Source organism: Cucumis melo, chromosome 12, assembly GCF_025177605.1.
Source record: "Cucumis melo cultivar AY chromosome 12, USDA_Cmelo_AY_1.0, whole genome shotgun sequence".
Classification (NCBI taxonomy): Eukaryota; Viridiplantae; Streptophyta; class Magnoliopsida; order Cucurbitales; family Cucurbitaceae; genus Cucumis; species Cucumis melo.
In genome coordinates this window covers 21,168,524-21,185,337 of record NC_066868.1, presented here as the reverse complement: position 1 = coordinate 21,185,337, position 16,814 = coordinate 21,168,524, and the positions used below count along the sequence as shown (strand labels likewise).

The following is a 16,814-nucleotide window of genomic DNA, read 5'->3' as shown; positions in this document are numbered from 1 at the left end:
TAAAAAAATTTACACATTTAGTTGCAAATTGTATCGATTAAAAACACATTTGGTTAAATTCCTTTAAAATTCACTAGTTTGGGAGTGAAATAATGGTGTGAATGGTATAAAAGTTTTTTGAAAAAATAATCTTATAATTGGTTGAGAAAAATTCTGTGTTATTGCAACAATTTTTCACATAGTAAACCTTTTTTAGAATGTGCTTTTTTTTTTTTCCAATTTAGAATTTTCCCACCTTAATTATTGTATTTTTCACCCTCTCTTAAAGAGTATTATTTTCTGCTAGCCATGTAATTCAAGGTGCTAATCCATAACACACCCTCATGGCACAGCCATAGAAACATATCTTGTTTCAACCAACATCCACATCAGTTAAGGTTATTAGACTTGTGTGATTTCTCTTGTTCAGATCGAATATCAATGATTCTTCCAATAGAAATTAGTATGAAATCAGATCAATTTATTACATTAGAGCCCCGTAAAAAACTACATAACTTATTCTACTCCTTTTATTAATGGTTCATATCATTACTACTACAAGTACACGGTTTGTTTCATCAAGAGTAGTAGATCATTTACTCAATGCAGTAGCTTTGGGGGCTGACACGGAATCGGGTTATGACTCGTTGTCCCCAGAGTAAAAGTGACGAAAAACACAGGAGAAGTCTTTGTTTTCGTATCCATCCTTGCAGAGCTTTTCGTATCTGAAAAATAAATAATTAATATGAACTAACATTATCATCAAGCTTGTAGCAAAATAAAAATAGAACGGATATAAAGATGTTCAAAACAGTAGAGAGACGATGAAAAGAGCAAGGGTTGAGGAAACACTGGAAGAATAGTAATAGGGGGAAGAGATATGGTAAAAGAGAAAATTCAAAATTTTCATTTATGAAAGATTAGAAGTTCATGTTTTATAAATAAAATTCAACATATTTTTTCTAAGGAAGAGTTAGAGAGGTGCAATAATTATCTTTATAATTCAAAGGGGGAAGTGAAAAGAGGAAAAAAAAAAAAAAAGAGGTCTAGGGTGGGTAGAGAAGGAGAAAAGGTGAAAGAGAGTTTTTTCTTTTATGAAAATTTACCCCGTTTAGAAACCATTCCTTTTATAGTTTTTTATTTTTTAAAATTAAGTCTATTTTCTTTCACTTGCTTGATATGGTTTGTTATCCTATTCCTAAATAGAGGAGTTGGATTCTTAGCCAAATTTCTAAAAAGAAAAAAAAAACTTTTTTGGTTTTCAAATTGACTTGGATTTTTTAAAACATAATAAAACGTAGATATCAAGCAAGAGATCTAGAGGTGGAAGAACCAAAAAAAAAAAAACAAAATGATTAATGGATGAAGCCTAGTAATTCAATTTTTATAAAAGAAAATCAACAGAAGTTTGAGTTCATAATTTTTTCAAGTAAAAAGATGAGAGGTTAATTGTAATAGTCTTTATAAATATGACACTAAAAAAGTATTAGAAAAAGAGAAGAAAAAGAAGAAAAGGAAATTAGTAAGTCTTTTTTACCCTCTAAACTTACATCTCTAGCCCCTGGGAGGTGAGTGGATGTTGGAGGCCAACTTCACTAGCTGATGCTTTTGCAAGGTTTAGATCTTTAACCTGCGTTCAACAAAAAGGACAATTGTATTAAGACTTCTAGAAGATCGTTGAATATTGTTTGTAGTCAAACTAAAATCAATTTTCAATTTTTTCAGTATTTGATCGTGGCCAAAAGTGATTTTTGAAGACTTTAAAGGCACTTTAAAACACACGTTGGCCAGTTTGAAAGAAATAGGATTTTTAAGCACGTGAAAATCGTTCCTAATAGGTAAGATGATGATACAACTCATAAAACTAAAAAGCATTTCATTGAGAAGCACAACTCTCATAATCTCAAAATTATACTTCTAAACTCAGTCAAATTCCACATGTTCATGGCACATGTTAGAATTCCCAAGGATAAATACTGGCAAACTGCTCCTAAATTCTAAGTAGTACCTACACTTCTAAGATGGCCCCGACATGCCAGCTGGTGTCAATTATTTTACTATTATTTTTTTTATTTTCAGACACGTCTAGAACACTTCTAGAACATGAAACCTGCAGGTTTCGGAAGAAAAAATTTACTAAAACTAACATTTTCCCAAAGACAGACCATCAACCCTACATTTTAGGCTTATTATAATTGTCTCTGTCCTTTTCTTTTCCAGAAAACAGACCTTCCACAGTCATGATCTCCCTCATTTCTCCACGCTCAGACAGTCACCCATTATTTTTTAATAAAAAAATGTGTCCCCAACGTGTCGTGTTCTACTTTTTTGAAAATTGGCTTGTCACCGTATCGGTGTCATCGTGTCAATGTGTTGGTGTCCGTGCTTCCTAGCCTAAATTTAAATACAAAAGCTTGTAATATATCCCTTTTAGGAGAAAAAACGAATTAAAACTAAGAGGTTGGTTGTATTCTTTAAGGAAAAGCGCAAATCAACTACTCAGCCAATCCAAAAAGGGATGAGAGAGTAATATCCCAACAAGAGAGTTGTTAATGACATATACTTATCCTTTAAAGAATAAAAAGGTTTAAATGACTAACCATAAGCTTTGTCGCAAATCCACCATCATAATCTCTTGCAGAGGGCACCTCCTCCATCACCCCAGGAACTGGATTGTAACTTTCACTATCACGTGGAAATTACTCAGCATTAATAAATCTTCACTAATAGAGAAGTTTTAGCATGAGAAAAGAACTTGATAACAATTTGATCTAATTATGTCTCCAGAATGCTATAGCCTAAAAGGAAGAAACTACTAATTTTAAGAGATATTTCTCTTTGTAAATTGCATAACCATCTAATGTCTAACCCAATGAATAGAAAAGCTAGATGAATCTAAACAAGATCAATTGCATATCCCTAGCATGCCACAAAACTTGTTGCGGCTAAAATTTAATGGGATCAGGAAATGAAACAAGTAAGAACTTGCAGTAGAATAGCCTCCACGGAGGGCAGCCCGCGCCCATTACTGAGCGCTTAGAGTCTCTAGGTTTGACTAAGAGGTTCCAAGTTTGTTTCTAGAGTTAGCTTCATACCAAAAATCCTCGATGTCCCCTGAGTCCATGCCTTTGGGCAGGCACAAGTACAGGAGACCAAAGCACGGCTAGAAGAAGCGATTCTTTCTTTGGTGTGGGGGATGGGGCGCTGGGGGGTTGAATCTTCAGGGAGGCAAATATTACTATGATCTCATCTGAGTCACATACATACCTACTCCAACAGCGAGCACTTGATGAATTGAATACTTTTGTAAGAGTTTTAGCAGAAATTCCAAGAGACTGGCCTAGAGCCAAAGCTTCTGAAACGCCAAGCATACTCACAGCCAATGCCAAGTTGTTGCAAATCTTCGCTGCCTATGAAATTACACACTGCATGTATCAGAGTCGAGCAACAGATCTCCTGAGAATGACATTTTCACATATGATACAAAAGTTGAAATCATACTTATTCTTGATGAAGAAACAATTTAGTTAAAAAAAATTTAAAATGCTTGAGATGATTAAGGATGATTGATAAAGAAAGCTACTGTAAGTCGAACCATTTTAGATGGTGGTTTGAAGTTCCATAGCTAACAAACTACACGTCTACGATTTTAAAAACATAAATGAGCATTACAACCAAAGAGGATGTCCTTGAAATAGAGAGAACATGGCATCCATCGGTGAATTTTGTCAAATAATGGCAATTTTGTTGATTTTCCATATATAAGTGCAAATAAACATTTGTATACCATGGGAGAGGCACTTTTATTATCACGTTAAACCAGAAGGATTTGTTTTGCATTTAAAGCAACAGAATTTGTAAAACAAATTATCGAAAGCAATAAACACGAAACAAAGCTTACGTGGAAACCCAAGAACTGGGAGAAAAACTACGATGTTTTTTGTTTTATTATTTTCTGATAATCATACAATAGGTACAAGAGGGGAATAAATAGAAAAGTACAAAAAGATAAAAAAAAGGAAAGAATATTTAGGGTAAATCTTCCCAATGGGATAAGCCCACTAATTCTAACACTCCCCCTCAAGTTGAGACGTAAATATCAATGAGGCCCATCTTGCTAACACAAAAGTCGAAGTTTGGTCTGAGAAGTCCTTTAGTGGGGACATCAGCAACCTGTTGGCTCAAAGGGATGTACGAAATGCATATGCTCCCACGTCAAGTCTTTTTTTGATGAAATGTCGATCAACCTCAACATGTTTAGTTCTATCATGCTGAACTGGGTTGTTAGCAATACTTAGTGGCTTTATTATAAAAAAAGAGCTTTAATGGAGTCTCACATTCCTGATGAAGATCAGACAGGACTTTCTGGAGCCAAATTTCCTCACATATTCCCAAACTCATAGCTCTATATTCAGCCTCAGCACTGCTCCTGGCCACAACACTTTGCTTCTTGCTCCTCCAAGTTACAAGATTGCCCCAAAAAAATGTACAATAACCAGAGGTAGACTTTCTATCAACAACAGATCTTGCCCAGTCCGAGTCAGTATATGCCTTGCTCAATGGTCTTTCTGTCTGTTTTTCTAAACATCAACCCTTTTACCATGTGTCGTTTTTAAGTATATCAGAATTCTTTTGACAGCTTCCATGTGTTCCTCATAGGGAGCCTACATAAACTGACTGACAACACTCACAGCAAAGGAAATATCAGGACGATTATGGGATAAGTAAATCAATTTACCCACAAGGCGCTAATATTGTTCTTTATCAACTGGAACTTGATCATCAGAGTTTTCGAGTTTACAGTTGAATTCAATAGGAGTGTTAGCAGGACAACATCCCAACATACCTATCTTGGTTAGCAAATCAAGGGTGTATTTTATCTGAGACACGGAGATGCCTTTTTTAGATCTCGCCACCTCCATTCTAAGGAAATATTTCAGATTTCTCAAATCTTTGATTTCATATTCATTACCCATTATCTGCTTAAGTTGACTGATTTCTGTCTGATCATCTCCAGACAAAATGATGTCATCCACATAAACTATCAGAACTGCAATCTTCCCTGTCTTGGAAACTTTTGTAAATAAAGTAGGATCAGAATGTCCTTAATTGTACCCTTGAGACTTGACAAAGGTAGTGAATCTGTCAAACCATGCTTTTGGTGACGGTTTCAGACCATATAAGGATTTCTGGAGTTTACAAACCTGTTGACCAAACTAGGCTTTAAAGCCAGGCGGGGGGTCATGTAGACCTCCTCTACTAGATCTCCATTCAAAAAAACATTTTTAACATCCAGCTGATATAGAGGCCAATCTTTGTTTACAGCAACAGAAAGGACTTTGGTAGTATTCAACTTAGCAACAGGAAAAAAAATTTCTGAATAATCAACATCATAGGTCTGAGTAAACCTTTTTGCAACTAACCTTGCCTTGTGTCTGTCAAGTACTCCATCTGCTTTGTATTTGAGAGTGAACACCCATTTGCATCCCACAGGCTTGTGTCCCTCGGGTAGAGTACAAATCTCCCAAGTGTTATTCTTTTCAAGAGCTTTCGTCTCTTCCATGACAGCATTCTTCCATTCAGGACACTCTAAAGTAATGTGAATATTTTTCGGTATTGTGGTAGAGTCTAGGCTGGCAGTAAAGGTTCTGAACTGTGGTGAAAGATTCTCGTATGACACATAATTAGATATAGAGTGCTTTGTACCGGACCTAGTACCTTTTCTCAGTGCAATAGGAAGATCAAGAGAAGGATCATACTTGTCAATTTTTCCTATATGACCTCGTTCTGCTTCATTGTTACTGGTTTCTGTTTTAACTTCAGTCTCATCACCACTGTCCTTTTCTTCCACATTTTCAATAACATAAACATCAAACTTGTCATTCTCACTCATTGTATTATTAGTACAAGGTTCAGTAGGATTTTCCTTACCTTGATCTCGAGGAAGTTCGGAGTCTTGGACTGGAGTCGACAACTGACTAGTAGGGGACCCAACTTCCTTTCTTAGATTTCTCCTATAATACGTTCTCCAGGGAACTTGGTTTGTGGGTAGGATTATAGGATGAGGATTAATGTCGGACACGATACTAGGGATAGGTTCGATAAATTCAAAGGTGTTGTTACTCTTCACTCATACTCTCCCCCTAAAGATGGCTAACGAGAAAATAGGGTCAGACCTCATAGAAAGTAACATCCATAGTGACAAAGTATTTCCTAGACAGCGGGTGAAAACATTCATAACCACACTGGTGAAAAGGATACCTAACAAACACACAAGCCTGAGTCCGAAGGGTAAAGTTGGTCTGATTAGGACCAAAATTGTGGACATAAGTGGTACACCCAAACACACGAAGAGGAACCTCAGAAACAAGATGAGTAGATGAGTAGGACTCCTTAAGACATTCTAAGGGAGTCTGAAGGTGGAGGATACGAGAAGGCATCCTATTGATTAAATAAGCTGCTATAAGAATAGCATCTCCCCACAGGTATGAAGGAAGAGAAGTGGAAAGCATAAGGGAACGGGCTACTTCCAGAAGGTGATGGTTTTTTTGCTTGCCACTCCATTTTGTTGAGGAGTGTAGGCGCACGAGTTTTGGTGAACAATCCCCTTGGAGGTAAGAAATTCACTAAGGTTATGGTTTTGGAATTCCAGACCATTATCGCTCCGAAGAATAGCAATTTTTTTATGGAATTGTGTTTCAATAGTGTCATAGAAGTTTTGGAAAATAGAGGAAACTTCAGATTTATCGGTGATAAGGTAGACCCAGGTAAGACAGGTATGATCATCAATGAAAGTTATAAACCACCATTTCCCAGATGTGGTGGTGACCTTAGAGGGACCCCAAACGTCACTATGGATAAGGGTAAACGGTTGTGTGGGTTTATATAGTTGTGAAGGAAAAGAAACCCGATGTTGTTTTGCCCAAATGCACACATCACAAGATAACAAGGAGACATCTATTTTAGGAAAGAGATGGGGAAACAAACATTTCATATAAGTAAAGTTCGGGTGACCCAATCGAAAATGCCATAACATAAAGTCATGTTCAGAAGTGCTAAAATAGGAAGACAGTAAACTAATCCTAGAGATACTACTACGGAAGGTATCATCATCAAGGATGTAAAGTCTCCTACTATGTCGGGCAGTGCCAATCATCCTCCCCAAACTCAAGTCCTGAAAACAAACAGATTCAGGTAAGAAAGTAGCTTTACAATGTAGCTCACGAGTGATCTTACTGATAGATAACAAATCGTAAGAAAGCTTAGCCACATGCAAAACATTCTGAAGAGAGAAACCATCAAAGAGAACTATTTGTCCTTTCCCAGCAATCGAGCCTAAAGAGCCATCGGCTATTCGGATTTTCTCATTACCGGCGCAAGGGGTATAAGAGACAAAATGCTCCGAAAAACCTGTCAAGTGTGTGGCCCCCGAGTCCAAAATCCAGGGATTCTTCCCATCAACACTAATAAGGCCAAGGGACTGAGACATACCTGACTGAGCAATGGCACTTAGAGTATGAGAGCTGGTCTGACTAGCAATAGGGCCAGTTGGCTGAGAGGTGCTGGCAGTCTCCCTAACATCGGTACGCGTTGAGTTTTGTTGCTCGTTGGAGGAACGGTTGTTACCTCGTTGGAGGAACGGTTGTTACCTCGTAGGAGCCGACCGTGGAGTTTCCAACACTGATTCTTGGTATGCCATTGTTTCTTGCAGTGCTCACAAACGAGAATTGGTTTTCCATTATTCTTTTCATTATCATGGGTCAAGGATTGAGTACTAAAGGCAACAGAGTTAGTTATATAATTTGAAGGCACGTTAGGAAGCGAAATTACCGAGTTCTAGGAATACATCAGTCGATTTAGACTATGCCGAGGATGCACCAACTACAAACAGCTCTCCTCTAGGTTTGGTTAATCTTGAGACCACAAACATATGGTTGTCCATAACCGGAGGGTGCCAATGACTCGCCCACTTCAATCCCCAATCTGTTATGGAGTTAGTCAGCTTCGTTCCTATAGGAGAAAGGTTGTTGTAAAGGGTCGATGGACAGATTTACATTGCTGAATAGATTTGACAGTTTTGTAGGTTGTTGTCCGGCGGCGATGAGCAGCGCGTGCGGCGGCAGATGATCGGAAGGGTGAGATTGTTGGACAAACGACAGCGCGTAGAATCCAATGGGATGGGCGGTGAGATTGACGGACGGCGGCGCGTGAGGTTGTTTTTGGCCAGAAGGTTACTCAGACGACGGCGAGGGCTGGCCATTGTATAGATTGGTGGCATCTAAATCCTTTGGAGTAGTTTTTCCATGCTGATGTCAACGGCGGCGGCGACAGTGGCGGCTTCTGTTTTGGTCTGAGTTTTTCCTAAACTTTTTTCTAGGGTTTCGTTGTTGCTTCGCTTTGATACCATATTGAAAGCAATAAACACAAAATAAAGCTTACATAGAAACTCGAGAATCGGGAGAAAAACCACGATGTTTTTAGTTTTATTATTTTCTGATAATCATAAAATAGGTACAAGAGGGGAATAAATAGAAAAGTACAAAGAGATAAAAAAGGAAAGAATATTTAGGGTAAATCTTCTCAATGGGCTAAGCCCACTAATTCTAACACAAATAAACTACATACGATATTTAGTCAAACAATCAAGTAATGATGATGTGAAACAGAATGCTCCTAAAATGAATCATACAATTAAGAAACTAGTTGTCTCATTAATTAAACAACTGCAAAATGTCAATATTTAGTATGTCATCAAGATTCAAAACACCGTAGCTATGATCATTTATAGAATCACAGCTTTAATCACCAGATACAAAAAAAATAAAACAAAAGGAGAGAAATGAAACTGACCGAACCATTTCCAGCTCCACCACAATAAACTGAACCTTTGCCCATTGCAAGAAACAAGGCTTTTGCAGCATGGTAAGCTTCCTCAAGACCACCAACCTGATGAATTGTCATCTCGTCGGTAAAAAATTAGCATAGGATGAAAGAAAGAAAGAAAAAATACAAAGTTAATGAAGCAAAATAAAGAAGACAAGACAAAGCTAAAAACTACAATCTAATTAAAAAGATGCTCTAGCATCCAAATTATAATTGTCACAAAAGAAATTTGCTTGCATTTTTGTTATTGGCAAATAAAGCTACTTAATAGCACTTGGGAACGTCTTCCTGCTTCATAAAACCCTATTAAACCGCTGCCTAGAGGACTGCTATTTCTCAGAATCTTGATGAAAGTTACTTCTCATAATCTAAAAAACACATACACTTTAGTTTGACTAGTGTGTTTGTAAGACACTTGGACATTCTAACACTTGTTAGACATGTATTGGACACTTGTTATTTGTTAGTACAGCAAATATGTTATACATACATTGAACACTTGTTGAGTAGACTAAAAAAACACATGTAACAACAATAATAACTTTTGAGCATGAAATACATCAAGTTAAGTTTTTTAAGCATATAAATGCATCAACTCATTTACTTTGGATTTCCCTTTGGTATAAAAATGATATATATTTCTAAAAATGTATATTTTAATAAGCGTGTCATTCCTGTGACGTGTCCTAGATTTTTAAAATATGTATTTTCATGTCCCCAATGTATCGTATCCGTGTCTCATATGTGCTTCTTCCCTCAAAATAAAAGAAGAGGAAGAAAATGCATGGAATTAACAAGCTTATGTATATTTGGGCTAGCACCACAGATGATAAATGCAAACTTCCACTAACAAGAAGGTAGATTAATACTCGATTAATCTACAGACTTACAAATTTGCATAAAACCACTTCACTGTGTCCAAACAAAAGAAGAGATGGCATAACCCTTTTTTTTAGTTAAACAATACGCAGGGTGGGGAAACAAACTGGCTACTGTTTAGGTCATCAAAAATTTGCTTCTAACTAACCACGTTTCCTATATACATGAAAAATTGGCCATGAGATCTTCTCTTTGATGGCCGACACAAGAAGTCTCCTATTTAGAGGGGCGACAAGCCAAACACCTCATACAGCTTCTCCCTGCAGGAACCATCATTCATGTTCAATTACTCTATCGGTAATCTCATTCATGTTCATCACTCTATCAATGTCGTTACAACACCCAAATCAGATTACTTCAAAGACTCCAGAAAAAAAAAAGTTAGTAGTAAGTAAAGAGTGAACCCGTAAGAAAACTTGAAGTAGCAAAAGACCCTCACATGCTTAACCACGGAGTGCTAGCCAAGGCAACATCACATATTATTGCTTTCTTTTTGCCTAATTCATTGCCGTCACAAAATATTTCCATGTTCTATATCAAGCAAGTTTCAGCAGGTCCAGGAGATTTTTTAATGTCTCTATATTCATTCCTTTCGCACTTCAAGATCAAATCAATAAATGAAACTAGATATGCATGGCAATATTCCATATTATTTCACTAAGCAGTATATGCATCTTCTAAATCAAAATGACATAATTCCATCAAGATGCAACACATACAAAGTTGCAGAGGCCTATAATGAACTTATACCATGAACGTTAGTGTCCTAGCATCAGCAGCTAAAACCCCTCCAGATACAGGCGCGTCCAACATGACAGGGCTTTCCCAAGAACCTACATATAAAAACAGTCATAAGATACAAGGAATAGCCGTAAATTGAGGATTGAAAATTATGTTATCTTATAACGGCTAGTGGTTCATTGAGTTACTAGAAAATAGATACACAAAGGATTACCATAAACAATATAACATTATAGATTAGAGAAGGATAGAATGTGGATTATAATTTAAAAAACAAATACCAAAACAAAACAAACAGACAGAAAACCAGTCATGGTGTCAATGATTGTCATAAATATGCAACTCTCCCTATTAATTTCCTTCACTTGCTCACTCACAAATTGAAACCAACACCTAATCTAAAATTAACATAATGGAACCATTTTATATTGATTTTAGTTAAGTGTGAGTGTATTTAATATAATTGTTCCTTCCTAATAAGGAGTTTCCAACAATACTTTAAAAAATTGCCAAATCAGGCTATTCTGTGCTTAGTGTGCTGCAGAGCTTACTATTAAACTGCCATTTTACCCAAAAGCTTAAATTGGTGGTTGAAGGCAAATTTAATTATATATCAAAACACTCCACCTCACTTGTGGGCTTAAAATACTTGAAAGGCCCAACAAGTAAAAATTAATTTTATTTAGGGAGGAAACGACAATGCAGGGGATTGAACACAGACCTCCTTGGACCATCTACTCTAATACCATATTAAACCACCAATTCAACCAAAATCTTAAGCTAGTGGTTGAAGGCAAATTTAATTATATATCACCAACACTTAAAAATTTTTACAGACAAACAAGTTACAAGATGAGTCATACTGTACATTGAGTTCATATGAAAAGTGTTCATGTTCGTGTTGATCTAAAACAGGTACCTCTCTTTTCCTTTAAAACACAGCTAGAGACAACTGCAGAAAGCTCTCTTGATGTTTGTGGATCAATGGTGGAGGAGTCTATTAATAACCACGGCCTTATATGAGAGCCACCATGGAGCAAACCATGTGAACCATTATAAACATCAAGAACCTACATGCATAAATCAGAAGAAAACTAAGGATGATATCCACAACAGCATATGTAAAAAAGAAAGATAAGCTCTCTAACCCAAGCAACGGAAAAATGAGATCATCACTATAGAACCACGCAATCTTCAAAATATTTTAAATTTCTTACAAAATAAAAGCATATAGATACCAACAAGCGTATCGTATACAAACGAGTACCATTCATAACAAAACTTGAGCTTGTGCATTTAAACCTAAAATTGTACTTATGTAGCCATTTATGTTGACCAATTGGAAGTAACTGTTCTTGGTTTTCTTTCGTCCATTGACACGGCACAAGTCATGTGATCAACTTGAACAAATTAAAATGGTATAGAAGGTGACATTCGAGTATGAAGCAACATAACAAAATTGATAGCCACTTTAGAGCAAACAGTTCTTCAGTATCATTCTGCATTTCGAACTCACTTTTTAAAAAAATATATAAAATGCCTATTAAGTTCTACTTCAGAATATACAATAATCCATCTTCTCCATATAATTCTAAATTAAGATAACATGATGCTTTCCTCAGCATATGAACATCAGAAATCAAAGTAAGATTGTCAGGTACATACCAAAAAGTAAATAGACCTATCATGGAACTTCATAAAGTTCCAACTTAAATGAAGGAGAAACCAATTAAGGTCAAAGCATAAAACATGCATGTCACAACCTCAACATAAATAAATACACAATCCAAGTAATAAAACAGACCCCTTCAAGATGAAGGGGGAAAAGCCGGTCACAACTCACATGAGAAGGAGAGGGTAGCATTGTAATGACAACATCAGAAGCTTCTGCAACTTCAAAAGGTGTTTCTTTAGTGGCAACTCCCCTATCTGAGTAGTTCTTCATTGTATTGCGGTTTCTAGTAGAAAAAAATTTATGCCACTGTCAATGTAAGTCAAACAAAGTCACTCTTTCAATGAAAGATCACCAAAAATGCTTTACACAGAATAAAATATCAGATGAAATCCACCTAGCTCATGTATGTTTCCGACCAGGTTCATCACCATCCAACTATGAACTTATTTTTGGATCATTTGCGAAGATATGGTGAAGTGTTTGTAGGGACATAAAAACATAAAATTTGTCTTCGATCATCTTTTGGCTACTTTCAAGATTCAAGTTGAGCAGAGCCAAATATAATTAGGTTATGTTATTTGTCAAATACAAAAAATTGGAGACCAAATTTTTCAGATGCTATTTAGACTTTCTAATCATTTGAAAGGAAACTGTTTCAATAAGAATACATATCTAAATCAACCACTAACACTAGCCCCAAAAGATTCATCAGACATTTTCTAGAATAAGGATAGTTTAACAAAATCTTTACAATCGACTTTATTTACAACAGAAGATTCAAGTACATTACATGTCATGTACAACCATATTGTATCCAGCCTTTATTAGATTATTTGCCATTCTGGTCCCCATATTTCCCAGTCCAATGAATCCAACACTCTGCAAAATATTGTTAAATGCACTTTTTTTTAGTCTGAAAAATCCCAAAACAGGAACGTGAAAGAAAATGAAATCCACGTTTCCTAACTATTGAATTGAGGAGTTAGAATTAAAGAAGTATGCAGCAAGCCACATTTTATCAAGTCAAAAAGTATATGATCTTGAGTCTTCGAAAAAGAATGTGAACTGCCCCACTGCCAGATCACCATTGTCAAAGAGCATCGATAGGGTTTACTTATGCCAAGTTGCCAACCTAATAGTATAATTCCATATCGTTCATCAAGTAGCAAAAATTATTAAAATAAGGTCCAAGTCAAGAATAAATCAATTGCATTGCATTCTATAAACTTTCGACTCTTGAGTACAAATTTTTATGTCAGATTAGTCCTTACTCTAAGATTTGTATATGGAAATCATAGAGTTTTTAAGAAATTTATTTTCTATCATCCCAAAGAAACACGCTTTAAAATTAGGCTAAACCATACAAAATACTCCTAAATTTTCTATTTTGTGTGAAAAATATCCTAGGACATTCAGAAGTTTCAATAATGCTCTTGAACTTCAAAATGAGTTCAAAAAGACTATTACTAATAGTTTTTTATGGAAATTGTTAATGTTAGGTGTAAAAAATACCCTTCAACTTTTAAATTCAAAAATTAAAAAAACAAAAAAACAAACAAAAAACAAAAAAGAATTATGCTATATGAATAAAAACCATCAACACCGTTGTACTTCTCTATTTCCTTTTTTTCTCCCCCCATTCTTCAATACCTTCTTACACCCTTTTGTTAACGGTTTGACATTTGTTTATATCCAAGAAAAATAAAAGAATAAAAAACTGCACATATGGTCTGTTTTCTTTTAGAAAACAGCCTCATTTATTGATAAATAATGAGACAAAAGTTCATAGTACAAGAGGATTATACAATGAGCATACAAAACAAAACCAAACAAGGATCAAGAGGTGCACCCAGACATCTCAACTAGGTTGAGATCCCCTTAGCACCCTCATCACGTCCAAATAAAATAAATAACCAAACAACAATTAAAGACCAGTTGGGGGCTAACCACAGCCAATACATTCCAATAAGAAACATAGAAACAAACTCTAAAAAGACTAGGAATAAAAATACAACAACCAAAGGAGCTGCAAATTAAAGAAGCATCAGTGGTCGTGGCCCAAATTGAATCGTTAATCAAGGCGTAAAGATGAAGGAAGAAGTAATTAATGGAAGCACAAAATGATTTTAGTACTCTAATGTATTAACAAAGTTGAAGCCCCTTAGCACCAAACTTACTGTCTAAGACATAAAAGTCCAAGTACACAAGATTTCATGAATATGGCTAGCAGCCCCAAAAATGAGAAACGAACTCGTATATCCAATCACATACGAAACAAAGTAGAAACAATAATTAGCTAAAAAAAGTCACAGAAGAGCGGCAATTTAAACTTTTTTGAAAGCTTAAGAGTATTTTTTAAACTTTTGAAAGGGTATTCAAGTTTTCATAAGCATATATGATGAGGGTGTTAAGAATGTGTCATCGAGATATCTGGGTCCACCTCTTGATCCTAAGATTTTTAGTTGTAAGTCTCTATATTTTCAACATTAGTCTCATTTCATTATATCAATGAAATGTTTGTTTCCATTTCCAAAAAAAATTGAAACTTTTTCGATGATATTTTTTATTCAAAGTACAAAGTTCAAGGGCATTGTAACCAAAACTAAAAGCACAATTTGATAACCATCTTGGAAGCGTTTGGAGCAAGGAGTTGGTTATTACAGTTTCAAGTTAGTATAATTTGGTTATAAAAGTTTTATTTGGGATATAATTATTTTTGCTTAGGTTATAATAGCATGTGTTTGAAGTATAAACTATTTTAGTTTCCTTGATTGTGAAAACACTCCTAAAATTTAGACAACAAAACTAAAAAAAAAAAAATGAAAGTATGTTTTATAAGCTTAATCCTCAATAACCAAATACATGTTTTAAGTTTTGCATTAATCTGATCGCTGCAAAACATGAGTAGATTATGTTAATCTTATCCTATAGAACAAAAGCATTCACTTAAACTTGGAAACATTTCCATCAGTTCAAACACAGAATGTCTGCTAGTTCTTCCATCCCTAAACATACCAATCATCATTTGGCTCTACAAGCAAGAAATAACATTTCAGAAAGGGAGGGAGAAACAACAAAAAATAATAATGATGATGATGATAATAATCCCATCTCGTCATTCTCAAAAACGAAACAAAATCATACAACCAAGTGATTGAGAAGATGAAAGGAACTTGCCTGGAACGAAGCCAAAGCATCAGCAGAGAAGAATCTACGAATAGAAGGTGTCTCGCTCCCAACCGGAAAAGATTTGAAACGAGATTTGCTCATATACTGCCTGAAAGAAGCCGTAGCCCTAAAAATCGCCATTGATGGACGGGAAAGTGGTTCTGGCAATGGGAAGAAGAAGAAGAAGAAGAAGAAGAAGTAGAAGTGATAGTGAAAAATAAGTATTGTTGGTATAAATCAAAAACGTATAAAATAATATTGGACTCAGTTTTGACTCTGACGTCACGTCGCCAGCTTCTCCGCGACTATGTTGATCCGACACATCGTCCAAGTAAACAATAGTAAGCCTTAACCAAAAGACTCCCAAAGGACTCTTCTTTTATTGGTAAAATTTTCAATTATCTTTATCAAAAAATCAATTATCGTATCAATTCAACTTTTATCTCTTTGGTACACAATTAATTTTAAATTTAATAACACACACACATAATATTTCGCTATAAACTTAAACTTTTAATAATTAAATATAGCAAAAAGTTTTAATTTAGTAATGATAAATACAAGTAAAGTTTAATTAATATATTTGATAGACATTTATAATTTTTTATTAATGTATTTGGTATGCATTGATAGAAATGAAGGAGAATCATGAGAACTTGTGTCAGTTTAATGTCTTTGATATGTATAATCAATCAATATCTTCATTGATAATCTATATGTATATTTGTAAGATATAAAAAAGAAAGTACAAAATAAGTTGAAAACACTAAATAAGATAGTGATTGAAAATGTCCACCTTTTTTTTAGAATGAATTACAAAAGAAGTTGTGTAACAATTACATGTATGAAGTGTTTTGGAGTTTGATGTTAGACACAATTGACAACTTTCAATATATTGAAAACTTTGAAATGTTAATTATTAGGATTTTTGTTATATAGAAATGTATGCAATGCATAATCACAATTCTATAATTATTCATCTCTTCCTCTTTTCTTCTTCTTCCCCTTCTCTATATTTTTAACAATGCATTTTTTTTCTCAACGTAAATAGTGATTGTTTTAACCAATATTTATGAGAGACTTTTCTCTTTTCCTCTTTTTTTTTTTAATTTAAATATTATTTAAATTAATAAAAACGGTTTAAATTTTATTTAAAATTTTGAATATTTTTAAATAATGTTTTTTAAAAAGTAATGTAAAAATTATGATAGAAGTAAAAATATTGACAAAAATATAATAGTTTAGTCAAAGTCGTGTGTCGAGCAGCCACGACATCAATGAGCTGGTCGCGTGGATCCACATATTTTTCTTTTAATATATAATATATTCAAATCTCCGAATTTCAAATTCCAAAAATATATTTTCTTATTAAATATTTTTCTAAATTCCAAATTCCAATCTTCAAAAATATTAACCAAATTCTAGTCTCCCATTCTTAATATATATATATATATATATATATATATATATATATATATATATATATATA

At 34.7% G+C, this 16,814-nt stretch overlaps 1 protein-coding gene across 3 annotated transcripts; it reads right to left on the bottom strand.

Moving 5' to 3' along the window:
• Positions 1-395: 395 nt before the first annotated feature.
• Positions 396-15,658, bottom strand: LOC103488390 (probable 3-hydroxyisobutyrate dehydrogenase, mitochondrial). 3 transcript variants are annotated; one of them, XM_008447105.3, is made up of 10 exons: positions 15,335-15,658; positions 12,948-13,036; positions 12,326-12,440; positions 11,402-11,552; positions 10,492-10,574; positions 8,830-8,925; positions 3,247-3,389; positions 2,580-2,664; positions 1,530-1,609; positions 396-704 (listed from the first exon to the last, which is right to left on the bottom strand). In XM_008447105.3, exons 1-10 carry the CDS (start codon positions 15,464-15,466, stop codon positions 617-619), a joined length of 1,062 nt encoding a protein of 353 aa, XP_008445327.1. In that variant the 5' UTR covers positions 15,467-15,658; the 3' UTR covers positions 396-616. The 3 variants fall into 3 exon arrangements, with proteins under 3 accessions (XP_008445327.1, XP_008445335.1, XP_008445344.1); XM_008447113.3 differs by lacking the exon at positions 12,948-13,036 and having other exon boundaries at positions 12,326-12,463; positions 15,335-15,657; XM_008447122.3 differs by lacking the exon at positions 12,948-13,036 and having other exon boundaries at positions 15,335-15,657.
• Positions 15,659-16,814: the final 1,156 nt, after the last annotated feature.